Here is a 25,917-nt window from a genome sequence, read left to right on the forward strand (position 1 = left end):
AATTGAAATCTAACGTTCTATCTCATCATTCCTCCCTTCCCATCGTTAATCTCCATTAATAAAAAATTGGTGAACACTGAATTCTGCTAACAACTACATACCAACTAATTAACTCAGGTGGTTCGATCGTTATGCTATGGATTTAAATTGTTATTAACCAAGTAATAAATATGTTAATTATACAACATGGAGTCTAATTAAACATTACTATTCCTAATGGCTAGTGGAACTTGCATGTTAACTTAATTAAAATCGCCATATATCAAAGTGGTTAGATAAATCAGCTATTTAAACTCAATCTACTTCCTATGATCCTATTAAAATTTATCACACAAATTTTGAAAAAATAAATGAGAGAAATTTTGCACATTCAAGGGGGCCAATGTGGCAACCAAATCGGCTCCAAATTCTGGGAGGTGATATGCGGCGAGCATGCCATCGACGGCATTGGGAAATACAGCGGCGACTCCGATCTCCAGCTTGAGAGGATCAACGTTTATTTCAACGAGGCCAGTGGCGGGAGGTACGTCCCACGCTCCGTGCTCATGGACCTCGAGCCGGGAACCATGGACTCGGTCAGGTCCGGCCCCTTTGGCCAGCTTTTCCGCCCGGATAACTTTGTGTTTGGCCAGTCCGGGGCCGGGAATAACTGGGCCAAGGGGCATTACACGGAGGGCGCGGAGTTGATCGATTCCGTGCTTGATGTTGTTCGTAAGGAAGCTGAGAATTGTGATTGTTTGCAAGGTTTGGTTTTCGGTTCATATTTTTCTTTACTTTGACTTGTTTCGGATTTTTTTATTAGATTTGTGAAGTTGTAAACTGGGCTGGGTCGGTGACCCAGCCCAGAGCAGCTCAGGCCCAGGCCCATCAGTGAAATGAAGTGGGTCTGAGCTGAGCACATTTGTTTAAGTGGGAAAATATCTAGACCGCGATTTAGTACTAGTGGATTATGTGTTGTTTTTTAAATCTTGAATGATATAGGATTTCAAGTGTGCCATTCTCTGGGCGGAGGCACCGGGTCCGGCATGGGCACCCTTCTGATTTCCAAGATCGGGGAGGAGTATCCAGACCGTATGATGCTCACATTTTCGGTCTTCCCTTCTCCTAAGGTCTCCGACACCGTCGTTGAGCCCTACAACGCCACTCTCTCCGTGCACCAACTCGTTGAGAACGCCGACGAGTGTATGGTACTTGACAACGAGGCTCTCTACGACATCTGCTTCCGCACGCTCAAGCTCTCCACCCCTACATGCAAGTACCCTCCATCTCCCAAATAGGCCATAAATATTGGCAAATGAAACAAAAATACTAAATGCCAACAATATTTCAGTATAAAAAAAGAACTGAAATCCTACATAATTACTTTTATGCCACCAACACTATTGATTCTTGTGATATGTTTTCAGTTGGTGATCTGAACCACTTGATCTCCGCGACAATGAGTGGCATCACGTGCTGTCTCCGTTTCCCGGGACAGCTCAACTCCGACCTCAGGAAGCTCGCGGTGAACCTCATCCCATTCCCGCGCCTCCATTTCTTCATGGTGGGGTTTGCACCCTTGACCTCGAGGGGGTCCCAGCAGTACCGGGCCCTCTCCGTCCCAGAGCTGACTCAGCAGATGTGGGACGCCAAGAACATGATGTGCGCGGCGGACCCGCGCCATGGGCGCTACCTGACGGCCTCGGCCATGTTCCGGGGCAAGATGAGCACGAAAGAGGTGGATGAGCAGATGATCAACGTGCAGAACAAGAACTCGTCCTACTTCGTGGAGTGGATCCCGAACAACGTGAAGTCGAGCGTGTGCGACATCCCGCCCAAGGGCCTGAACATGTCGTCTACGTTCATAGGGAACTCGACGTCGATCCAGGAGATGTTCAGGCGCGTGAGCGAGCAGTTCACGGCCATGTTCCGGCGCAAGGCTTTCTTGCATTGGTACACGGGCGAGGGGATGGATGAGATGGAGTTCACCGAGGCCGAGAGCAACATGAACGACCTCGTGGCCGAGTACCAGCAGTACCAGGACGCGGCAGCCGAGGAGGGCTATGAGGAGGACGAGGACGGGGACGAGGACGAGGACGACGGGGCATGAAGATTTTTGTGTGGATCAATCTCATGGTGTGTGTTAAATGTTAATGGTTGTTGTTGTATTTTTTCTATTGTGTGATTTGAGTTAATGTGATGTTTGTATCTAATAAATGGTTATTATCATGGTTGGAGGCTATGAACTCCTCTTTTAATTAAGCTAAATCTACCGCTATCCTAAAATAAAACAATGTGTAATATTGATGCAAAGCTTCAACCTTTTTTATGATAAAATAGTAATGGACAAATTGCAAAAAAAAAATTTATAGCATCAAGTTTGATTAAGGTCAATTATGCAGTTTTCAAAAATAAGCGATTATATAATGACTTGAATAATTTTCTCAATAGTTCCATAGCTAAAAATTAGGCGTGCCAATTCATTTTTTATGAATAAGATCTTTAGTACTCCCTATATCACACAATAATTGTCATTCTTATTATAGGCACAGGATTTAAGAAATGTAAAAAAAAGTTAGTTGGAAAAGTTATTGGAATGTGGGTCCACTTTTTTATATTAATTTTATAATAAAATGTGAGTGACGTGAGTTAGTGGAATGTGAGACCTACTTACTATTTATGGTAAAAATGAAATGTGACAATTATTATAGGACGGTGGGAGTAATATTTGTGCCTTGTAAGTCTATCTTTGGACACTCTAGTAGTTAAAATCCCTCACAAAATATCTATAGTTGGGCGTCAATCACTTGTAACATGTGCAGTCCTCAGTAAAAACAAGAACTATAAAAAAAACAACTAAACATACAAGATATCGATGATTACATCACAAGTTGTATAACAGAGTTTTGAATTTATCTGGCAACGACAAATAAATATGACAAATACTGCTCCTTGGTCTTGTAAGAACGGCACAATATTAGTATTAACTTTTAAATATTTTTACACTCTCCAGCCCTATAAAATCAACCGTAAAATCTTAAAACACTGTCCAATAATTCTCTTACATGTCCTGTAATTGATACGAGTTATTTAACTTTACACAGTCAGAGCACCCACGATGGGGCGCCCGATGGCACCCCGATGCGTGCCATCGTCCTCGGGCGCGCCCGATGGCACGCCCTACGCCCACGCCCTAAGCTTCGGGCGCGGACGATGGCCTATCGTCAGCACCATCGTCCGCACCATCGAACACCATTGTGGGCTCCGCGGACGATGGCCGCAGACGATGGCACGCGTTTTTTATTTTTTTTAAATGCTAAATTCGAAAAATTTGTATAAATACCCTCTATTCCGGCTTCATTTGTAACATTTCATTTCACGATTCCACTCTCGAAACTCACATTTACTACGAAAAGGATTCAAGTCCCAATAGTCCGATATTTAGTTGTGATGCGAGTTGGCCGGGTACAGAACCCGACGAATATCGGCCGTTCGACGCCAACACGCAGTACGATCCCGAATTCAGTACGGATTCGTATGGTTTGTCTGACATGGAGTCGTCTCCAAACCGACCCGCTGCCCCCTCCCGCAGCGCCGCCGGTGCCACCACCGCCACCCCATCCGCCGCTGCAGCCCCCGCCAAAAAGAAGCGGATCCGGCACCGCGCGAACAAGTTGCCATCTCCGGCAATGAATGAAGAGTACGCCCTCGGCCGTACGAACTACCATCCGGATAAAACCCTCGTCTTGGCGAGGTGTTGGGTGGATATATCGGAGGACCCGATATTCGCCAACAACCAGAAGCAGCTCGTGTACTGGGAGCGCATTGTCGAGCGCTACAATGAGGCGAAGCCGCCGAGCGCGTACAAGCGCCAACAGGAGCAGCTCCGCAAGCACTGGGATCAGGTGAAGAAGCAAGTCAACCTGTTCGAGTCGGAGTACGAGAAGTGCGCGAGGGATCAGGGGAGCGGCGAGAGCTTGAGCGACGTGCGCGATAGAGCGTTGTTGCCGTACCAGTCCATGTACGGCGACTTCAAGCATTTGGGCATCTGGGCGCTCTTGAGGGACAAGCAGAAGTTCCAAGGCAGGATTCTGCACACCGGTGCGACAAAGAGGACGAAGACCACCACCGCTGGTGGTTACACGAGCAGCGAAAGCGGAACTTGTCCGGTGGACCTCAACCGGACGTACACAGAGGAGGAGAGTTCCGGCACACCGATGTCCTCCCGGCGTCCCATAGGCGTCAAGGCTGCGAAGAACAAGGGGAAGGCGACGGCGACATCATCCTCGACCGCCGCCACCCCATCGCCGCTCCCGATCCCGACCCCGACCCCGAGCCCGACGGTCGCCGCGTATGTGGGGTTGGCAAGAGCCTCGATGGCGCGGACGTTGTTGCAGACTCACAAGGCCCTCGAGAAGTGTATGGACCCCGCCAAAGCCGAATACTTCCAGGGGTTGATCGATGAGCTGCGCCGGGAGTTGAGAATTGCGTAGATTAGCCAACTTGAATCATGTAACTTTTGTTAATCAATGCAGTCTTCGCCGGTTTTTAGCTACTCGTTGTGTTTTTTAATTAGTTTGCATTATATATTTGAAAACATTTAAATTAATTAACTAAATAATAGTAAAACATATAGGGCGCGCCTTAGGGCGTCCCTTAGGGCGCCCCACTGCAGGTGAGAGGGTAGGAGGATAAAAATGATGACATGGCGGTGCATAGGGCACGCCTTAGGGCGCGCCATTGCTAATGCTCTCAATTCATACAAGTTTATAATGTCATCTTATTTTGTGTTGCTAGGACTGCTTATTGCAAGGTGTAATTTTGTTGCCTTGGCATCTGATCCAAGTCCTCTCCAAGATTTATGTGTTGCCGATACTAGCCGTGGTAATTATTACTATATCTCAATCATGAATTATTTTTATTTGTGTGGGGTATATATATATGTTCTAAAGAAAGATTGAGTTAATTGATTGCTTAATTTGTACTCCTATACAATTATGATTTAATTTGACTCTTCTCCAATTTATCAAGGCCTGTGTTGATGAATGGTTTCCCCTGCAAAAACCCTAGTTCGGTTCAAGCTAAAGACTTTTCCTTTAGTGGGCTCCATGTATCGGGAAACGCCTCGAATCCCTTGGGATCAAAAGTCACCCCCGTGACGGTCCTCCAGATTCCGGGGCTAAACACCCTTGGAATCTCAGTATATAGCCCGTTTGGACTTTTTGCCGGGTGGGGTCAACCCGCCCCACACCCACCCTCGTGCAACGGAAATTTTCACAGTTATTCAAGGCACATTTGAGGTCGGGTTTGTGACCTCCAATCCTGAAAATCATCTTATGACCAAAGTACTAAATGAAGGCGACGTTTTTGTTTTTCCAGAGGGACTTGTCCATTTCCAACGCAACAAGGGGACCGGTAACGCTGTCGCCATTGCAGGGCTGAGTAGCCAGAGCCCCGGTGTTATTACCGTTGCGAATTCGGTATTTGGATCCAACCCTAAGATTCCTAATGATCTTCTTGCCAAGGCTTTCCAAGTTGATACTAAGACAGTTGATTCGATCATGTCCAAATTCTAGGCTATTATAGTCTTGATAATTTTTACATATAATGGTAATCTTCAATTTTTGACATATTTTCCACTTTTTATTTTGTATTGTTGGTATATTAATAGTTTCTCAAATAGTAAAGAGCTCAAGAAAACATATAGTCCTATACAATAGCAATTTACTCGAGGAATTCTATTTAAAATTGAGGCATATGCATGGAATCTCAAATCTATCTGTCTTTAGCTTTTTCTAATTTCGACCAAAATATTCAAATTTTTCAAATTTACTCCGATATAAATTCAGGGTTCATCTGTACTATCATAGTCGACTCGACTGCACACTAGTTTGATATTATGCACTTTAGATCAAGCGTGCACGAATTTATTTTAGGATCACTTTTAAAAGACATCAAACTAATTAGATTGGACAACACTTATATACTGCTTACTCCTTCACTCATACGATATGAGATGAGTTTATAACCCAACAATTTATAATACCACACCCGTTCTACTTAAGCTCTCAAACAACACAACAATTGGTCATCGAATCCGTCTCTTACAATTAGGGACTTTAGGAGTAACACCAATTTAAATATAAAATTAATAAAATATAAAAATAAAGAAAAATAGTATAAATAATATTAGAGCTTCCACAGTGGAGAGCACACCGCTGTCCGTCCGTCCGTACCAGCGCCACGACATCGTTGTCCGCCGCTGCGCTCTTGCCGCTGGCACGGCGCTGCTCTTAGCTAAGAGCACGTCCGTGCCAGCAAGCAGGGTGACGTAGCGCGTTTCTATTGGCAGTTGGCGTTTTTTTCTTTTTTAAAAAAAATTGAAAATAATACCAAAAATTAAAAAAAAAAATTGGACCCAAAAATATACAGATTTTATTACCATTTTTTTGAAATTTTTTTTGAAATTTTTAATAAAAAATTTAATCCCAAAAACATCTACAAATACACACATTCATCATCCATTTGGGCGAAATTCGGCCACGAGTAGTGGGTTTTTTTAATTTTATGAATTTAATTATGTAATTTTTAATTTTTAGGATTTAAATTATGTAATTTTTAGTTTTTTTGTCATTTGTAATATTATTCCGGTTATTTTAATGCATTTTAATATTGTGGAAATGTTTTTTTTTAAATTGAATAATAAAATGGTGGGACCCTTGAGCATGTCCTTGCGGAAGAGCACTGATGTGGGTGTTGTGCTCTTGCCTAAGAGCAGGGAGTAAAAGTGGGTTCGGGCCCACATCCATGCTCGTTGGCAAGAGCACGGATGTGGATGCTCTTAGTGGATAATAAAATTTAAATCATTAATAATATAATACTATGTGTTTACAAATGTTGTAATAAATACACTCTCCGCTTACTAAAATATGTGTATTTAAAATGTAATGAAAATTAATACGCAATTAGTAAAATAAGAAATCGAAGGAGAAGGGTAGTTAAAGGAGTGTTAGTGATAGTGGGATCCAAATTATTATTAGTGTTTAATGAGTTATAATGGTAAGCCATATTCGTATAATTTGTAAATAAATTGATGGATATAAGTGATGAGTTGGGAGAATTTTTTATAAATAGAAATATTTATATTTTTATAGGATGGATGGAAATAGAAAATGGACATATTTATATTGAATGAAGGCACTACAAAATTGATTAATTTTATGAGATATATTAAAATGACAATAGAAACTAGTATTTTTTAAGAGACGGTGCTCTTTAAATAATCATACACTAAAATTCTCAGTCCAACATTACAAATATATTTTTCATATTCGAATAAAACACAAAGTGTAAAATGGGGTGGGCTTGTGGTATTCTCCACCTATTTTCATTCTGAAAAAACAGAGCAAATAAAAACAATTCGGCCATGGCAGCAAGAGTTGCAATTCAGATCAAATTTCTGGCAAGCTGTAAACTGGATATCAAACGACGGAAGACACCAACTCCGCCGCCTTCTCACGCTCCGCCACGTGTCAGTTAATCCACCGCAATAAATAACGCAGCATTCTATAGTCCGACCAAATAGTCCAATCAAAATCCGCGAAAATGGACGGCCCAGATGTCGTCACGATTAAGGTGTGATTTTGAATTTCCGACAAAATTCCACTCCCAACATATTTGATGCTGCTGTCTTCTGTTCTTGTCTTGTAAAAAATGTAACAGAAAATTTCCTACTCCTTTTTTACAAGGAGCTAGAAGAGCATTTACTGTGTTAGATAGTGTGCAGCACTAAATTCCATACTTGGATTTCAGAGGGAAAGATCGGTTTCGAATAGTGAGGCTGACGTCATCAAAATTCAGGTACTTGTGCATAGCATCTAATCCCTCCTCTTTACTTTAACTATTTATTATATTTTTTCAAAAGACATGTCCAGAACCAATAAATCACTTAAGATTAGACGGATGAGGTATTTGTTCGACTTTGTTAAATTAATAATTCGACGGCCATTCCTGCCGCGATGTCGCCCAATATCTACAAAATCACCTATTTCATAATATACTAAATCAGGTCATTGCTTTATTATTTTTAAGACACAGTTAATTAGAGAATACTATTATTTCTATATTTTGTGAAGAAAGTATTTATGAACAGGCCGATTTTTACGAGGACTTATGAGGAGACGGACAACGATATCTTGGAAAATGTGGTGGGTTCTCGAGGCGGTTCGACTGCGGTGACGGCGATAGTGATCGACGGGGAGAAGGTGGTTGTGGCGAACGTTGGCGATTCATGTAGAAATGGGGAGGCGAAGCAGGTGTCGGTGGACCATGAGGAGTTGAAGGAGAAGAAAATGGTTGAGAGCAAGGGCGGGTTCGTGTCCCATAAACCGGGTATCAATTTTAATACTTAGTCCATTGTACTGTATGTTAACTCACACTTTTAAAGTCACACGTATTTGAGACCGTCATGAAGTGGCACAGATTTTAATGTTTAATTGATTTTAATGTTAATTGACAGTTCTGAAGTGATACAGATTTTAATGTTAACTGACAGTTTTGAAATGACACAGATTTTAATGTTTAATTTATGTTAATGTTAAATGACATTGACAGTTTTGAAGTGTCACAAATTTTAATGTTTAATTGATTTTAATGTTAACTAACCGTTTTGAAGTTTAATTGATTTTAATGTTAACTGTTGATTTTAATGTTAGACAGTTTTGAGGTGACATAGATTTTAATGTTAACTGACAATTTTGAAGTGATACCGATTTTAATATTAACTGACCGTTTTGAAGTGATGCAGATTTTAATGTTAACTCATAGTTTTGAAGTGACACAGATTTTAATGTTTAATTAATGAACTCGGAATAGTGGTAGGAACTGTGGTTTCGTAAATTAAAAGTTAATTGATTAAATAAGTGAGTGGAATATTAATAATGGTTTCCTAAATTAAAAGTTGTTCCTTAGGTGTACGTACTGATCAAAATTGCAAAAATGGTCTAGTTTTATAGGACAGATGGATTAAATTAAAGAAACTGTATTTGTGTTGTTTGAAAATGTGAAATTGGATTGAATAAATTAGCGATTGCAGGGAATATTCCGAGGGTGGACGGGCAGCTTGCGATGACGAGGGCGTTTGGAGACGGGCGGCTCAAGGCTCACATTACATCGAGACCGGATATTGGTATAGAGAAGATTGATGAACACACGGAGTCAGTGGCGGATCCAGGATCCGGAATCGGAGGGGGCGGAATATATAGTATTAGCTTGATTTAGTGCGGACATGGCTATTCTTTTCGTTGTTCGGGGTGACGCCGGAGGCAAACGGAGGGGGCGAACATGGTAATTTTACGTCCCGATAAGGGGAAAATAATCGCACGGAGGGGGCGACCGCCCCCTCCTGCCCCCCCCTAGATCCGCCACTGCACGGAGTTCATCCTATTAGCGAGCGATGGAGTGTGGCACGTAAAGTCGAATGAAGATGCTGTGGATTGCATAAGAGGAATGAAGGATGGTGGTGAGAGGCTGCAAAAGAGTTGACCAATCAGGCACTTTCAAGAGGCTCCAAAGATGACATTTCATGTGGTGTTGTCATGTTTCGAGATTGATCGATACTTCTATCTCTTAAGTTGTGTTGCCACATTTTATAAATACCCTAATAAAATGGACTAGTGTTTTGGCTTTTCTAGTCAAGGTAGTGTAGTAACTCACTCTGACCATCTATTTTCGACTACTCGTCTACTACTTAGCACTATTTGACATGAATATATGCTCACTATTTTTGCGGTTCTGAATTGTGTAGTAGTTATTTTTTATACTATAAATCTATAAAAACGAAGGCCTAATGAAATGGTGGCCCAAACATTAATTATCTGCGAAATGTTATTCATGTTTGACTCGACACGAGTTTTAAGAAATGTAAAATGTGAAAAAAAGTTAGTGGAAAAAGTTAGTGAAATGTAGGTTTCATATTTATATATTGCTTTTATAATAGAATGTGAGTGTAATGAGTTAGTGGAAAGTGGAGTCCATTTATAAAAATGAAAAAAAAAATAAAGTGTACAATATTTCAAGATTATTGAAATGGCAAAATTGGATAACATTTATAAGAGCACTTCCAATGGTAATAGGTCAGCCATAAGCTAACCACAAACTCCTCCTGCCACGTCATCAATACTAAAAACTCCTTCTGCCACGTCATCAGGACAAGCAACTAGACAAGCAATAGGCTAGTCACAATAAACAAAATTATAAAAAATAAATAATTAACAATCACACAAAATACGAAATTAAATTTACGACACAAATACGGGAAAATTCAATAATAATAGTAAAATTTTAAAAAGTACATTAATTAAAAAAATTACATTAATTAAAAAAAAAATCTAACGACGTGCAGTCCTCCACCACTACTACCACCCGCGTTACTCATTTTCACGTTGTTGCACTTGTACAGAAATTAAGATGGAGAGAAAACTCGTTTAAACAAGTGGTGCGAATGAAAATGACGTGCAAATCGTGTATATAGAGTGTTTCGAAAAATTTTAAAAAAAATTGAGCTGGCCGATCGCTCGCCGATCGGGAGCCTGCAATGGAGGCCAGCTGACCGGCAAGCGGATCGGCCAGCGCCTGAAAATCAGCGTCGTGTCGCCGATTTTTTTCGCCGAAATGGCGCTCGCCGGTTCCAATGGTTCGGCGAGCGGACCGGCCAGCACTCTTAATCTGCTAGCCTGTCCGCTCGTCGCCATTGAAGATGTTGTAAGAGTAGGAGTACGAGTATTAGCACAGTGAGTGTTCGAGAGTGAATCAACTACTTATTTTAATGTCAATTTAGAGGGGAATAGTAGTGTCTACTTTGGCCTTCACTTTTTCCATGCATTGTACTCCCTCCGTCCCAATAAATATGAAACGTTTGCTTTTCTGTATGGAATTTTATGTAGTATTGTTTTATGAGTTAAAGAAGACAGAGTAAAGTAAGAGAGAAGAAAAAGTAGAGATAATGTTATTTCTATTTTAGAAAATATTTTATTTGTATTGAGACAACCCAAAAAGGAAAACGTTTTATTTTTAATAGTATGGAGAGAATATTATTTATATATGAAAAGAACTTTATAGATGAAAGATAACGTTATTATATAATTAAAGTTGAGCTAGTAGACATCTGATAATTTTGTTTTTGATGATTCTAGTGTCTAATATATATTAATGCTATATTATTTGAAAATCAATATGCTCTCCAGCATTATTTTGGTGACCACTTTTCAATAGCATCGGTAACATTTAATTCCTTTTTTTTTTCCTTTTCAGTAGAAGCCGTGTAATAAGGCAATCATTTCATTTATTTTTTTATTTGGTTCTCTCATTTTAATGGCCACAACATCTGTCCAATTTCAAATTGATTTTTTTGGTCTCATATTCTGAACCTATAAAAAAAATTCGTGAATGGCAAGTAGAATTTAGTTGGTCCTCCTCCTAACAGTAAATATATGACCAAAATATGAGTTTGGTTCAAAACATTCATTTTCTGAAAAACAGGTTCATAACAAATGAAATTATTGTCGGAGTGGTCCTTTTTTTTACAGTTTCGTCAAAAAAACTAACGGTCATTCCACTGTGCAATTAGCGTTGACTGTTAGTTTTTTTACGGAATCATAAAAAAAGGACTACTTTATGTTAATTACTCTAACGGTCTTCCAAAAAGCCATTACTCTAAAAGAAGAGATTGTTAATTAGTGATCAATAGTCAAGGATTAATTATTGCAAACTTATCAAATCAAAAACTCACCACAACCGTTGCTTTAGCATCATTTTATATAATATCTCGACTAATTAACCCTATTAATAGATACTATAGATAAGAAAGAAAGGATATTTTATTAATATAAAAAAGTGGACAAATTGGTATAAGGTGGCAATGAAAAGAAGTTAGAAATGAGTCAAATGGCAAGTCTAACTCACTACTCGCTCCTCTGTCTTCTCTCATTCATAGCTAATTCCCTAAGCTCTGCAAATCCCACAACAACATCGACTACGTGTCGTTGCGACACGACATCCCCGGTTGTACGCGGGAACTTTCCAGAAGGCTTTGTGTTCGGGGCAGCATCCTCAGCATATCAGGTGATTAATTAAAGATTTGAACCTGTCCGTCCGTATGTTGACCTGTTAGGGGTGGGTAGGTACGGTGTACCTTACTAAAACCACCATACCGTATACCTTACCGTAAATTCGGTATCTGAAAAAATCATACCTTTACCTTATCAAAATTTCTGGTATACCAAATTTCGGTATACCTGTTGGCAATTGAAACTAAAAATATAACATATAACTGTCCCACATCGGTGTCAAGAGAAAACTGAAACTAGTATATAAGTCTCATGGACCCCTCCTCCTATCACCAATTGGTTTTAGGATGGAACTCATGGATTTCTATCATGGTATCAGAGCGGGTCGCCGACTGTGGGTCATATTTAACTGACCCAGCAGTATATCTGGGCTGAAACCGAAAAAAAATGACTGGCCCAGCAGTATAACTGGGCTGAAAATTTGGGCCAGCGGTCTAACAGATCGAAAAAAAAATTGGGCTGATTGAAAAAAAAATTGGACCGATTGTCCAATCGATCATAAAAAAGTCCAACCCCTCCAAGATTCTGGACCGATTGTCCAATCGATCATAAAAAAGTCCAACCCCTCCAAGATTCACCTTGAAGGGTTTGAGGGAGGGTGTTGACAATTGAAACTAAAAATATAACATATAACTGTCCCACATCAGTGTCAAGAAAAAACTGAAACTAGTATATAAGTCTCATGGGCCCCTCCTCCTATCACCAATTGGTTTTAGGATGGAACCCATGGATTTATATCAATACCTTATTTCCGGTATGACCAATTTCCATACTGATGTCGTACCTCATTTTCGATATACCGTACTAAAGTTTGGTATACCGTACGTTTGCGGTATACCATACTTTCAACATCAATGAAAATAAATAATTTGAGTTTTTAGAATATTATTTATATTTTATAATTATATATATATATATATATATTAAATATATTTTATTCATAATTATATTTATATTTCACAATAAACTTTATTATTTAAAAATATATAAAATATATTTTATATATAATTATATTTATATTTTATGGTATATACCTTAATTTACTGTATATACCGAATTTCGGTATAAAGCGGTATACCGCCGTATATGAAAATTCATACCGTTACCTTACCGAAATCTTTCGGTAAGGTATCATACCGTATCGAAAATCACGGTATACCAAAAATTCGGTATTTGTTATATTTTTTTGATATGATAAGGCCGGTATTTCGGTATTTTGATATGTTTCCCCAACCCTAGACCTAGTGGTAAAGTAGTTAATTCTCGTTTGTGTAGTACGAGGGCGCGGTAAAGGAAAATGGAAAAGGCCAGAGTTTGTGGGACAATTTCACGCATTCTTATCCAGGTTTTGTCCGATGCCACATTTGAAATGGGATTTTTGTTACTAATTCTTGATTACTTATAATACTAGTATTATTGCTATTTTCAGAAAAGATTAAGGATCATAGTAATGGAGACGTGGCCATCGATTCCTATCATATGTACAAGGTAAATATGATTTATAATTTGTTAAAATTAAATCCGAATTTTTTAAAATTGTTCATTCTTTATAGGAAGATGTAAAAATTGCAAGAGGTTTGGGTCTTGACGCCTATCGGATTTCGATATCATGGTCAAGGGTCTTGCCAGGTGATGTTAATTTGTGTCGGAAATCATACAACATTGATAGTTTCAATAAGTGAGCTAAGTTTTTTATGAGTACCAAATGCTTAAATTTAAAAGAGGTGAGCAAGATTTATATGAGTAAAATCTTCAATATAATAAAAAGATAAAATAAAATATAGTGAACCCTAACACAACACAGGCATGAAACCAGATCCAAAAAACAAAAACAAAAAGCAAGCTATAATAAAACACGAACAAAAGAGAATCAAGAAACATACTGGTGACCTTGATCTTAAAGTGCACGTCCTCCTCTTTGCATTCGATCCACTCTTTGTCATCCTTCTATGTCATTTAATTTATCAATCATTTGAATTGGAGAAAAAAGACACTATCCTCTAATCCATACACCAACACACCATAATAGCCACTTTTTTTCTATCTCCTGATTGGGTGGGTTGTAATGCTTGAAACCTTGCCTTATTTTCAAAATCAAATAGGGGGAGGAGTAATTTATTTCAGAATTAATTTTGCAGGAAAACAATGTTATCGTTCTCATTTTACATATCTTTTAACATAAATTCGTTAGGTGCATCATTTTTCATACAGTGATGAATATGAATTTACCATTTTCTTGATATAAAGGAAAAATATGTGAGTGAGTGTGTTTTCATAAGGTTTGATTTGGATGTGATACAGGTGGAAAGATTGAGGCAGGTGTTAATCAGGATGGGATTGATTATTACAACAATCTCATTAACGAACTCCTTGCTAATGGTTAGTAGCACTTTTTTTTTGGAGTTAGAGTTCAAATGTTCAATTGTAATTACAATATAGTACTAGTAATTAATTAGCTTGAAGAAATTAAAATTGCCGCAAATACCAAGCATGAAAGTACAATCAGTTTAAAATTAGAATTTTCATTAAATGAATGGCAATGTATATATATAGGTATAGAGCCTTTTGTGACACTGCACCATCTTGACATTCCACAAGCTCTACAAGATGCATATGGTGGATACCTATCTTCTCAAATTGTGTAAGCCTTTAAAGATCTCCAATTTATAGTAGTAGTATTCATTTCTTGAGCTTCTCCTAAATCCTATACGATATATATAGAGGTGATTTTCTTGACTTTGCAAACCTCGTCTTCGAGCAATTCGGTGATCGTGTCAAGTACTGGGTCACTATAAATGAACCGTGGACGTTTAGCGTGTATGGTTACGCCTATGGTGTTTTTGCACCCGCACGATGCTCGGAGTGGCAGGGTCTCAACTGCACGGGTGGAGACTCTGCCACGGAGCCCTATATCGTGGGACACAACCTTCTTCTAGGTCATTCTGTCGTTGTAAATTTGTATAGAGAAAAGTATCAAGATTCGCAAAAGGGGAAAATTGGGATAGTTTTTGCAGCGTATTGGTTTGAACCGTTCGATGAGACGAATGAGAATAAGAAGGCTAAGGATCGAGCCATGGACTTCATGCTTGGTTGGTGAGTTTCTTGAATTGAAGTATATTATAAGGGTGGGTCATGTTAGATTGACAACTATATTAAATTAACAGTAGTAACTAATAAATATGTCAACAACCTACATTATGGATATCAACACGAAGACATTTGTATGTCAACTAAATGTAGTTGATATACGTACGTCTTATGTTAACATGTAAATAGATGTCAACAGAAGATATATGTATGTCAATTACATTTAGTTGACATACAAATGTCTTCGTGTTGGCATTCATAACGTAGGTTGTTGACATAGTTATTACTTATTAATTTAAGATAGTTTTCAACTGATAATATTGTTCCACACAGTACCCCTCAATTTTCAAGTCAATAGTTTAAATAAATTTATAGTATTAGTTACAAAATTGTTGCGACCTTTTAGGTATATGGAACCATTGACACATGGAAGTTATCCAGAAAGTATGAAGATTCGAGTTAAGGAAAGATTACCTAAATTTGATGAAAATGAGGTTAAGATGGTTAAGGGGTCTTTTGACTTCATAGGGTTCAACTACTATGGTGCAATATATGCCCTCGACAAACCAAACTCGACTAGCTATAGCTACACCACTGACTCTGAGATGGTGATCACAGGTGAATTCATTATGTCACAAATTGAATATTCGTTTTAGCCATATATGACATGCTTTATTTGTTGGGTGCAAACCCATTCCATATCGGATAATGGAGGGAAGTTGGAAACTGTATATAATTTACAGTCCAACTCTAATCAGTTTTAAGTCTCTTCGGAGTGACCTAAAAAAATCCGTACAGGCTTGACCCAAAGTAGACAATATCAAACTAATGTCCAGTTGACGATCCTAACATTATTTTATCAGTACGTTTATCATATCTTGTATTCTTGGTAGGGACCAAGAATGGAAAGCCAATTGGCGAGCAAGGAAGGGATTCGAGCAAACTCTACATTTATCCAAAGGGACTTCGACAAATGCTCAAATTAATAAAACAAAAATACAACAATCCACTAATTTACATCACTGAAAATGGTATACTTATGTCTTTAACATTATTTGTGTTTCTGCTATCAAAATTCCTAAATAAGGTAACTTGATTTCAGGGCTTGATGAGGCAAGAAATGACACTTTAGAACTATCCCTGGCCTTACAAGACAACATGATGAAAGACTACATTCATCATCATTTGTGCTGTCTGAATGAAGCAATTGAGTTAGTCTCTTTTCCCTTCTAACACTTATTTTCTTTAAATTAGCTTCAATAATCGCCCAATTTTTGCAATTGTTATTTAATTAGGTCTGAATTTTTAATATTTCAGAAAAGATGATGCAAATGTGAAGGGATATTTTGTATGGTCATTGGTAGATAATTTTGAGTGGGCTGGTGGATTTTCAGTTCGATTTGGACTATATTACGTGGACTACAGAGATGAATTGTTAAGAAGATATCCTAAGATTTCTGCCCTTTGGTTCAACAATTTCTTATCGAAGACAACTTGGTCACAGTGAAATTCCAAACACATCTTAATTTAAATTTGTATTACTAGTATTTATTACTATGACTATGATATTGTCTATGTGGAATTTGAATCACCATGCAAAGCCCAATCTAATTTCAGATATGATCCAAGAATGTCTTGTCGAATACAACTCGGTCTTTCTTGATTATTTAATCTTTTGCGTTTTTAATTTATAAAAATGTTATCAGATCTAAAGTATTTTACTAAATATTGATACTGAGTAAACCACCCTTTAGAAAATACAAACAAGTACTACTACTCCATGTCAAGATGACTTAATTAGCGTTGAGTGTTAGTTTTGTGACGGAGTCGTAAAAAATGATATTTTGGGACCATTTTTATTTGTTCGGCATTCAAGTAATAAAATCAAAATTGTAAAATGGTCATATGTTTAGGACTAAAAATAGACTTTACTCCATTATTTTCTAACGGTGGTGTGTGATTGCATCCGTTGACCAAACCTTTTAGAAACCCTTACAATGAGAACCAACCAGTGAAGGTACTTATAGAAAGTTGCATGTCTAAATCACAATTAAATATTCATAATTTATTTTATTTTTAGGGATATTGGCCCCTAATATCATGGAACTTTCAAAAAGTTGGATTTTGTCCACGAACTTTTAATTTGGAAAATAATATCATGAACTTTACTCGAGTTCGTTATTTCCTACAAATGAAAAAATTTCAGCTATATTAATGGATTGAAGAAAAATTTTGAAGTGTGTACTTCAAGAAAAACTATCCTCAAAGATTGAAGAACTTGAAGCTCTCGAAATTGTTGTCGAGAAATTAGAAAAAAATCCGTATCATAATATTATTTGCCATAATTTCTTCGCCGGTGGGAAATAACAAACTCGGGTAAAGTTCGTGATATTTTTTGCTAAGTTTAAAGTTCGTGGGAAAATCCAACTTTTTGAAAATTCCATGTTATTTTAGGGCCAATATCCCTTTATTTTATTTTATTTTATTTTATTTTATTTCTATTGATGATGCTTCTTAATTTTGTCAAACAGTTAGAACCGTTGAAGGCGTCTACTTTTGTAACTCGAATCTAAATTTCTCATCCAGAATTTATTGCATTTCATTGGTAAACAAGCTCCAAGGATTGACAACTGGGCATTTTCATAATTATGTGAGTTAAATTGTTGATGCAAACTGATTAATTAATTTCTAAAATAGTTCATGTGTACTGATAAAAATTTGGGCTTTCACAACACATCAAAATTGTCTACTTTGTATTCATGAAAAGCAAGATTGAATATATAACTACAATATGAATAGCAGAATCCTCCCAATTTCTGTTTTACCTAACAGTATTTATATACTTCCAAAATGCAGGAAATAAAAAATAACAGATGTACAAGTTCAATAGCTCTTCGGCTCCAACTAAGGTAAAGAAAATGTCTTGCTAGAAAAAAATTCCACTAGCCTCCGACTCCGACTCCGACTCCATCGATACACCTCGTGTGTCAGGTTCCCCGTGACTCCTCTTTTTGGAAAAGAATAGACATTTACCCCTGCGAGGAGTCTTCTCCGCCCTCTCCAGTTCAACGTCTTCCCTCATCGACATTTGTGGTCCCAGCTGAATCTGGTTCGAAGTCATCTGACTTGGCTTCGTATTCGAAGAACTCACTGTTGTGTATAGGCGATGATGGAGCTGTTTGGAATGCGTCTACAAAGACGGGGGGAGGTTCAAGTGAGTCGGAGCTTTCTCTCCACTCGACCCACTCCGGTGTTTTATTGGATTCCGATCCCAGCTTGGATACGGCACCATCTGCCTCGTCTTTCTCGACATCATCGTTGGTTCTTCTGTCGACGTCCATGTACTCCTCGGCAACGGGCGACGAAGATGCGTTGTCGATACTCTCGTCTTCGAACTCAAACCAGTTGGAGTTCGTGAAGAGCGATCCTCCTCCACTGGAAACACGAGACGGAAACAGAGAATACGGTTGGCTCCCATACACGATCCAGGAAGACTTCTCGAAAGATGAAATGTGTCTGCTTACCTGTCCTGATTATCGCCCAAGCGGAGGGAAGAAATGACGACTTCAGCAGATTCGTCATCGAAGTAGACGTCCTGTGGAATTTACGGAAGGTAAGCCCGTTACGGTAACAGAGAAACACTAGTCAAAATTCATGGAAAAGTGATGTAAAATGCAAAACGAATCGATAAATAAATCGAAAGAAATGGAGACGACGAAAACCAGGGCAACGAGTCCAATATCCGAATCCAAACCCATACTCAAAGTGCAATCTATCGTTGCAACTATATAATTTTTCGAATACATACCTCATCATCTCGTTCGAGTGAGGAATCTCCCTGCGCAAAAGCACATCAACGAACAAATAAAATTCCGTTACTCAGTATGCAAAATTATCACGAGAAACACACTTACGAATATCTTTTCCAACCATAATGTATTAAGAAACAGGTCAAAGGACCAAATAGGCCGAATAACAGACCTCGGCGATAGCATCATTACTGTAGATCCCATATTTAAAGGCCTGGCTCAAGTTATTCGCCAAAGCTGCAACATCATAATCCCTGTCTTGGTAGTCATCATCGTCACTATCTCTTGTTCGATCTTGTAGCGTGGTGGGTCTCCTACAGAGCAATCCACAGTCAAGACCTTAACCAACCAGTAACTAAATATACGAACTTTACACATAAAATCGAAAGTAAACTAATCTTACTTCTCTCGCCTCAACCACAAAGGATTCGTTTATTGTCACTATTTGGTAATTGATTTTCCTTATTCCAACTTAAAATCACTTACCCGCATGCCCATTGGGAGACATTTTCCAAAGCGTTGCGCTTAAGCAGAACATTCGTCTGCCAATCGACCCAGTCGCTGTTTTCCTGCCAATGGGAAGACTCGGTATTCACTCAAAAAAATTTCAAAAAGACAAAAACTAGTCAACAGGGTGACGAAAAATGTCGGGAAGATTAAAATAGAATGACTGAGTGAGCACTGAGCAAACCTGCAAGAATTTCTGAACCTCACAATCACTATTCCCCAATTGAATAAGTTTGTTAGCTATACGGGTTAAATAACCGATATTTCCGATCCTGTGTGGGAACTTTCCCTCAGCAGCGACCGTTGGCTGCGAGCACTCCCAGAAAACGGTAGTTCTTAGTGATCAAATATCTTCAGCAACCCACCAGCAAAGTTACCGAAAATAAGGGAGAAGAAAAAAACAAAACACAAATATACCTTGTTCTCATTGGCAGACAAAGTGAAGTTCTTCTCAGAATCAAGAATCTTCGCGACGAGATTACACTTATGGAGAAGGTGGTCGACAAACTGATGATTTTTGCTCTCCAGGCAAGATATTATGATGTGTTCCACGTGTTTGTGTAACAAATTATTATAAGGATACCTACGGTCATAAGAGAGGTAAACAGACCAGTTACCAATTGTGAAAATTAAAAAATAAAAATTCACGAAATTGCAAGTACTTGAAAGGTGCACTTACTGGAAAAACAATTCAAGAATACGTTCCAAAGCGCCCAGGCGAATCAGCGCCTTTTCGGCAGCTTCATTACTAACAGCAACTAGGACCGAAACGAACTCTATGATCTGAGAGAAAGGAGAGGCCAACAGCATTAAATTGCAGAAAAAAAATCGAAATGAAAGTGAGCAAAATGTTTGATATACACTTTGATATTCGTTAAACGAGAAGCACTATTTTTGTAAAATAAACAAATGAAAATATATAATCAAAGTACTTTGGAAAGAAGCGATTTCACTTAACAATGCTGCAGTCAATATAAAACTGTATAATTTTAAGCAATAGAGAAATCCAAGGGCTCCTTAGGTAAAATGCAGAAGATACCTTCAGCCGACGTTTTCCAAGAGGAGGTTGCAATTTCCCGTACGAAGTGAGCAGGGTGTGTTCCTCAGATGAAACGTTCAAAAGCTTGAGCAGATCACCTGCCCGATAAACCAGTTTAGTCTTGTCTCATCATTTCAGGATTATGATACAATTTATGAAAAGCGAACATTTCGGACATATATACAGAAAAGCACATATATTCCTCATTTGCATAGTTGAATTATACTCGGAATTTATTGCCAGAGCCGAAGTAATCATGAAAAAAGTATCCAATGTTACCTAGGCTATCCAGCATGCTTTTAACGGTCTCGGGATTAGCTGTGGTTCCAGGTCCATTAGAAGTTTGACGATTATACATGTAATATATACCAGATGTCAGCCTCTTGGGGTCTAACAACGATATACAAACTAGTAACAGGTTGACCAGAACAGTCTTTGGTCTCGACTCCTCCAAAGCGTGACGAAATAACCTTGCGATAAAACTGACAGCAGCCAGTTTCCAGCGAGTATAAGAAAAAGGGGATATAGAGAAACAAAAAGGTAGTATTTAGAAAAGGTGCAACCTTGGGCTGGAGATTTTTGCAGCTAATGTCGGGGGAGCCCATCGAGTAATGGTGCAAAGAGTTCCTGCAGCATTAGCATGCACTTCAGGGCCGTCCTGCAAATACATATTTTAGCTACTCAAATTTATTGGCAAAAGATTTTCCAGTATTCCCTTTACAAGCATATAATTCTATAAAATATCACAACCTAAAAATTAAAAAGCATCATATAGAATCACATGAAAGACAAAAGGGCTCAAGAGCCACCGCCAGCTTGAGGAGAAGAGAATAGCATCTACGTAAAAATTCCTCGTTCCCTACAAGTGTAACTTACAGATGAACTGAATTTATCCACAATCATATCCAGGATATCCATCTCTTCCAACCATTGCATGCTGTCACCACTATTGCCATAAATATGTACGTCAGCCCCAATTAAACGAATTAACACCTGTTGGTGCAAGAAACTATTATAATTCAACCATAAGTAAAAGAGAGACGGGGAGGGTCTGAACAACAAACCTCCATTATAGACGTAATTCCAATTAGGTCAACTAGCTTTTTAATGATATCCTGATGGCCCTGGACAAATGTTAGATGAAAATTCAATGAGGCTCAATAGGAACACAAAATCCTGCTCACATGTCATAAACGGACCGCCTGAATCAAATGAGAATTTGATTATGAAGATATACTGAACTCAACTCACTTGGATATAATTCATTAGAGGGGTTGTCTTCCGCAGCAAGAGGCATACAACAACCTGTCACATAAAGATCAGGATTAAGGTAATGAAATTCTAAATCAAAATATGACAAGAACTTATAGGCAGTGAAAGAACAGAAGATCATAGGGCATATCTTAGTGTAATATTAATTTTCTAGGTCAAACTTGGCTGCAACTTTGATTATATGATTCGTAATCATAATTATAGCCAGTAAGGCAATGAGAAATGCCTTGAGCATTTGAAATGTTCTATATTTCCAATGTAATATCATTTGAAAGGGGATAGATACTATGCTCTGCACCATACTAGAACTTTGGATAATACAACCATATCATATTATTAGACAAAAACAACTATGATCAACCAATTTAATGAACCTTTTTGGTCTAATATGCTTATAACAGCATAACGGTGTATGAACCGTTCCTATGAACCACCAAATCGAGCATATCATACCTTGCTAAAATAACCAGCCAACTGAGAACTATGAGAGCGCTCAGGATCCAGAAAAGAGAACAGTAAGTCCATCAACTGCAAACCAAAAGTAAGTAGGAAATTAATAAACTCCGGCATAAAAAGACAAAGAACAAGAGCAAAGTTGTGCATTTTCAAGACCTCTTCATCATCTACCAAAGCCTTCAGTATTATATCGACCTCACACGTAAAAATTTCGCAAGCGATAAATGGGAACCTACACAGAAAAAGAAGGAAGATATGTCAAAGGGCTGTGTCAGAAATGCATTATCAACTATAGTAAAACGGACTTGGCATGTAATGTCTGGCAACATTAGCAGACACCCAGTCTAAAGAACTCTTTAGCTCAAGCGTACTTCAATATACGTTCTTTACTAGCCCCCTCGGGAGCTTCTTGCACTATGTACTGAAGAAGTTGTTTAACTTGAGATATCTCCCGCAAGCTGTGAAAGAACATTTGGTATGAACTTAGTGTGTGGAAGGCCAATCATACTGAAAATTGGAACAAAAAAATGAACTTGAACAAACAATAAGTGTTTCCTATTAATATGGAATCAAATAAGTTCTTGAACAAAGAAGGAAAGTATAATGTAAACTGATATTTTCTTCCATGGCTGCATAAGGATATTCATAGACTTGTAAAGACTACCTTGGTAGTTGAAAAAGGTAATAGTGATATTTTAGCAAATATCCAAGTTTGATTCAGTCAACGAAGCCGTTAAATGTAAAGTATTCATATTAAGTGCCAAAATAATTGCACATAATTCACAGCCAAAAGTAAGCAATTTAAAAACCGGAGAACATCCCAGAATGGAAAAACATTTGGTTCAACTACGGATGAACCAGCTTTGAACCACTTTCAGCATGACGTAATTGTCAGAAAGCAACAAAGGACTTAGTAACATGGAAAGTGCAATACGAAGGATTATAAGTAACTATTCGCAAAAGATTTTTCTTTAAGTGAATCGGAGATTACTAGCTGATAAGTCGTCCATTAAGAGCTTTGCACTCTTGAATTATTTCATCCTCATCCAAGAGCTCATCCAAAGTAAAGTTATCCTTGTCTAAAATGGTCTCCACCTAACAATAATCAGCAGAAGAACTAAAATTAATCACTCATATACACACATTATAGCACGTCGTAATGTTATGCAGGAGCAGTTGAAGAGGATATTATAAAATCTCCATAAACAAGAATAGAAGGGAGTATGAAAAATATTCCACTTGAGAACACTAACTATGCACCAACAAAAGGATTCTGAAAAAGAAGTGAATGCAAAACACTATAAGCTTTTTGAGGCCAAAATCCCTACACTAAGAGAGGAATAGTTGACCACTTCTCATAATAGCAATATGTCCATTTGATAAAATAGAAAAATACTGAAATACCAATCGCAGTTAACATACTCATTAGTATCAGTCATACGCCATAACCAAAAGATAAGTGTGGTAATTAAGGCAGGGAAACACGCGAGAAAGTTTATGTAAAGGAGAACAATGCGGGAGAAAGAATCATTTCGAATTGTAGATCGCATCCCTAACCAGTTTGTCAAGGCCTATTATTCCACCTCGTCCATATTCACTCTATTTTCGAAAAATCAGAACAACATTTAGTTTATACGGAACCATAGATTTGTCCTGTTATAAATAGCAAACGTTCAAATTAAAAATTAAAACTGGAATTGCTTTGAGGAGTCCAACAACCAGCGATGACACAAATGCCTCGCCATATCAATCACCGACCCACACACCACCTACCACGTGTCGTGATCGTGGGCACACTGTTTTCAGTGCAACCAGCAAAATGTAGACAATTATCAAATCCGCTTCCAATAGAAAGCCTTACACACCAGAATAAAAAAGCATCGGCAAACAATCATACAAGGTCCACTCTTCTAGCTATCAACAACACTATACCCAATTTCTCAATCACTCATCGAAATCGCACACTCCAAGAAATGTTAATCACCATATCCAATAACAAGAAACGAACAAGCAATATGAATCCAAGAAATGGCACATAGCATTCACAAGATTACTTTTTTTTTAAGATTGGATTCATGGCACTTACTGGCGATGCAGTTGAGAGACCGGTCATATGCCAAAACATGGTGAAAATTCAGAATCTTGATTATTCAACAGTAATGTCCAGCTCAGATCCAACACTAGCTCCCAAAAAAGGGAAAAAGAATCAATTTTTCTAACAATATCAACAGACTCATAAAATCCCCAAATGCGATAAAGAATCTCTCTCACCAAGAAAAAACAGATGTCAATTCCCCATCTGCTTCAATCAGGAACGGCGGCTAATGGCTCTATCACTTGCAAGGGAAAACAAAAATGTGATATAATGCAGTAATGTATATCCCCACAAAACTTACCATCAAAACAAGTTTTTAACGAATTTTTCCTATCTATTACTTTATGGGGTTGAGAGGGACTTCGACTACCTCTCTCTCTGTTCTTGTAGGCGGAGAAGAAAGAAATGAATTGGAGCCAGAAAGAGATGATTTTGATTTGTATGTGCGATCGAACCAAAGCCTGATTTGGGCATTTTGTGGGTGTGCGAAAGAATCAAGAATAAATTGAAGCCAATTTTGAAAAATGCAATAATATGTCGCCTTCAATTACCTCAAATCAACAAGTACTAATTCAACTAAGCTTTATCTTCAGATGATCTCAGATTTCCCAACTGCAAATCTTCGTATTAATCAGTCAAACAAAAAAGAATTATTCATTATTCATTAATTCGATATTTAATTTGTAATTTAGCTTATTTCTTTTAGATGATAGTGATAATTGTGTGTATAATGTTGGAATGTGATAGAATTAATTTTGGAAGATTGTTGACTTGATCATAGTATAGAGTTCGCGGTCAGACCGGATCCGATACTTCTTGTCTTAAATCCATTTTGTGAATAATAATTCTTGTAGTACATTAGGATAGTAACCTTATTATGAACAATGATTATTTTGCGACATTTATTTTTAATCATAAAAAGTTTTACCTTTTCATTTGACATACACTGCATCTTTATTATTTTATAAAAATAAAATACTCATTTTGTGCGTCATTATAAGTCTCATTTTTTTACATGAATTTTAAGAAACTGTGGGTGAAAAAAAATTGTAGAATATGAGTCTTACCTATGTATATGTTTAGAGTGAACTATACAAATGGTTTTTGAACTATTAGTTTATTATACCAATAGTTCCTTGATTTTAAATATATCACTCATGATCTTTGGATTTTGCTATAATCACGTCGGAGGTATTTTTCACTTTTCATGGTGATTTGGACGAAAATACCAGCCAAAGTAATTTTATAGATAGAAGGCAATTTTGTCCATTCATAAAATGGGATACCTGGGTACTGAGTATGATAATTTCTCCATTTCCGAGGTTTGATATTTTTTTGTAATTTGAGTGCCTAAAATAATATTTTCACTTCACTTTTTTATTCACTTTATGTCAAATCTCATTTTACTCTCTTTCTCTTTATTTTTAGAAAGTAGAAAAATTAAAATAAAAAATGCTACAATGGTACGATATTATTAAATTGTCCAATAAGAATATTCACTTTTTAATTATGGGAACTATTTCCTCTTTGTTGAGGTGAGATAATTTC

General features: G+C 37.8%; 4 protein-coding genes and 1 pseudogene across 9 annotated transcripts; 4 read left to right on the plus strand and 1 right to left on the minus strand.

Moving 5' to 3' along the window:
- Positions 1 to 350: 350 nt before the first annotated feature.
- On the plus strand, positions 351 to 2,246 carry LOC121788008 (tubulin beta chain-like). Its single transcript, XM_042186863.1, has 3 exons — positions 351 to 744; positions 982 to 1,251; positions 1,407 to 2,246. Exons 1-3 carry the CDS (start codon positions 351 to 353, stop codon positions 2,087 to 2,089), a joined length of 1,347 nt encoding a protein of 448 aa, XP_042042797.1. The 3' UTR covers positions 2,090 to 2,246.
- A 2,505-nt stretch (positions 2,247 to 4,751) lies between these two features.
- Positions 4,752 to 5,555, plus strand: LOC121788009 (annotated as a pseudogene).
- Positions 5,556 to 7,348: 1,793 nt separating this feature from the next.
- On the plus strand, positions 7,349 to 9,747 carry LOC121788010 (probable protein phosphatase 2C 28). Its single transcript, XM_042186864.1, has 4 exons — positions 7,349 to 7,614; positions 7,792 to 7,839; positions 8,132 to 8,370; positions 9,074 to 9,747. The coding sequence occupies exons 1-4, from the start codon at positions 7,598 to 7,600 to the stop codon at positions 9,256 to 9,258; spliced, it is 489 nt and encodes a 162-aa protein (XP_042042798.1). The 5' UTR covers positions 7,349 to 7,597; the 3' UTR covers positions 9,259 to 9,747.
- Positions 9,748 to 11,913: 2,166 nt separating this feature from the next.
- On the plus strand, positions 11,914 to 16,819 carry LOC121786638 (beta-glucosidase 12-like). Its single transcript, XM_042185271.1, has 11 exons — positions 11,914 to 12,099; positions 13,380 to 13,449; positions 13,534 to 13,592; positions 13,658 to 13,733; positions 14,406 to 14,483; positions 14,658 to 14,745; positions 14,826 to 15,197; positions 15,598 to 15,809; positions 16,085 to 16,222; positions 16,294 to 16,402; positions 16,509 to 16,819. The coding sequence occupies exons 1-11, from the start codon at positions 11,914 to 11,916 to the stop codon at positions 16,696 to 16,698; spliced, it is 1,578 nt and encodes a 525-aa protein (XP_042041205.1). The 3' UTR covers positions 16,699 to 16,819.
- A 1,106-nt stretch (positions 16,820 to 17,925) lies between these two features.
- Positions 17,926 to 25,060, minus strand: LOC121785826 (serine/threonine-protein phosphatase 6 regulatory subunit 3-like). 6 transcript variants are annotated; one of them, XM_042184282.1, is made up of 22 exons: positions 24,921 to 25,060; positions 24,740 to 24,830; positions 24,546 to 24,604; positions 24,361 to 24,454; positions 23,266 to 23,369; positions 22,646 to 22,732; positions 22,431 to 22,506; positions 22,272 to 22,346; positions 21,798 to 21,851; positions 21,611 to 21,670; positions 21,423 to 21,539; positions 21,110 to 21,204; positions 20,826 to 21,028; positions 20,547 to 20,644; positions 20,187 to 20,290; positions 19,925 to 20,090; positions 19,692 to 19,814; positions 19,487 to 19,569; positions 19,173 to 19,314; positions 19,000 to 19,029; positions 18,716 to 18,786; positions 17,926 to 18,626 (listed from the first exon to the last, which is right to left on the minus strand). In XM_042184282.1, exons 4-22 carry the CDS (start codon positions 24,397 to 24,399, stop codon positions 18,257 to 18,259), a joined length of 2,097 nt encoding a protein of 698 aa, XP_042040216.1. In that variant the 5' UTR covers positions 24,400 to 24,454; positions 24,546 to 24,604; positions 24,740 to 24,830; positions 24,921 to 25,060; the 3' UTR covers positions 17,926 to 18,256. The 6 variants fall into 6 exon arrangements, with proteins under 6 accessions (XP_042040216.1, XP_042040214.1, XP_042040215.1 ...); XM_042184280.1 differs by having other exon boundaries at positions 24,546 to 24,610; XM_042184281.1 differs by lacking the exon at positions 24,740 to 24,830 and having other exon boundaries at positions 24,546 to 24,610; positions 24,921 to 25,046.
- Positions 25,061 to 25,917: the final 857 nt, after the last annotated feature.

This window comes from Salvia splendens, chromosome 22, assembly GCF_004379255.2.
Source record: "Salvia splendens isolate huo1 chromosome 22, SspV2, whole genome shotgun sequence".
In the NCBI taxonomy this organism is placed as follows: domain Eukaryota; kingdom Viridiplantae; phylum Streptophyta; class Magnoliopsida; order Lamiales; family Lamiaceae; genus Salvia; species Salvia splendens.

What these genes read in the sequence shown, in the direction of transcription:
- LOC121788008 (XM_042186863.1), top strand. Translation starts at nt 351, where the DNA reads ATGAGAGAAATTTTGCACATTCAAGGGGGCCAATGTGGCAACCAAATC. An exon ending in GAATTGTGATTGTTTGCAAG is followed by an intron (nt 745 to 981) that starts GTTTGGTTTTCG and finishes TGAATGATATAG; the next exon opens with GATTTCAAGTGTGCCATTCT. An exon ending in CAAGCTCTCCACCCCTACAT is followed by an intron (nt 1,252 to 1,406) that starts GCAAGTACCCTC and finishes ATATGTTTTCAG; the next exon opens with TTGGTGATCTGAACCACTTG.
- LOC121788010 (XM_042186864.1), top strand. An exon ending in CTGACGTCATCAAAATTCAG is followed by an intron (nt 7,840 to 8,131) that starts GTACTTGTGCAT and finishes ATTTATGAACAG; the next exon opens with GCCGATTTTTACGAGGACTT. An exon ending in GTTCGTGTCCCATAAACCGG is followed by an intron (nt 8,371 to 9,073) that starts GTATCAATTTTA and finishes TAGCGATTGCAG; the next exon opens with GGAATATTCCGAGGGTGGAC.
- LOC121786638 (XM_042185271.1), top strand. Translation starts at nt 11,914, where the DNA reads ATGAGTCAAATGGCAAGTCTAACTCACTACTCGCTCCTCTGTCTTCTC. An exon ending in ATTCCTATCATATGTACAAG is followed by an intron (nt 13,593 to 13,657) that starts GTAAATATGATT and finishes CATTCTTTATAG; the next exon opens with GAAGATGTAAAAATTGCAAG. An exon ending in TGTCTGAATGAAGCAATTGA is followed by an intron (nt 16,403 to 16,508) that starts GTTAGTCTCTTT and finishes TTAATATTTCAG; the next exon opens with AAAAGATGATGCAAATGTGA.
- LOC121785826 (XM_042184282.1), bottom strand. Translation starts at nt 24,399, where the DNA reads ATGTTTTGGCATATGACCGGTCTCTCAACTGCATCGCCA. An exon ending in TGGATAAATTCAGTTCATCT is followed by an intron (nt 21,205 to 21,422) that starts GTAAGTTACACT and finishes ATGTATTTGCAG; the next exon opens with GACGGCCCTGAAGTGCATGC. An exon ending in TGTCTGCCAATGAGAACAAG is followed by an intron (nt 19,815 to 19,924) that starts GTATATTTGTGT and finishes GAGTGCTCGCAG; the next exon opens with CCAACGGTCGCTGCTGAGGG.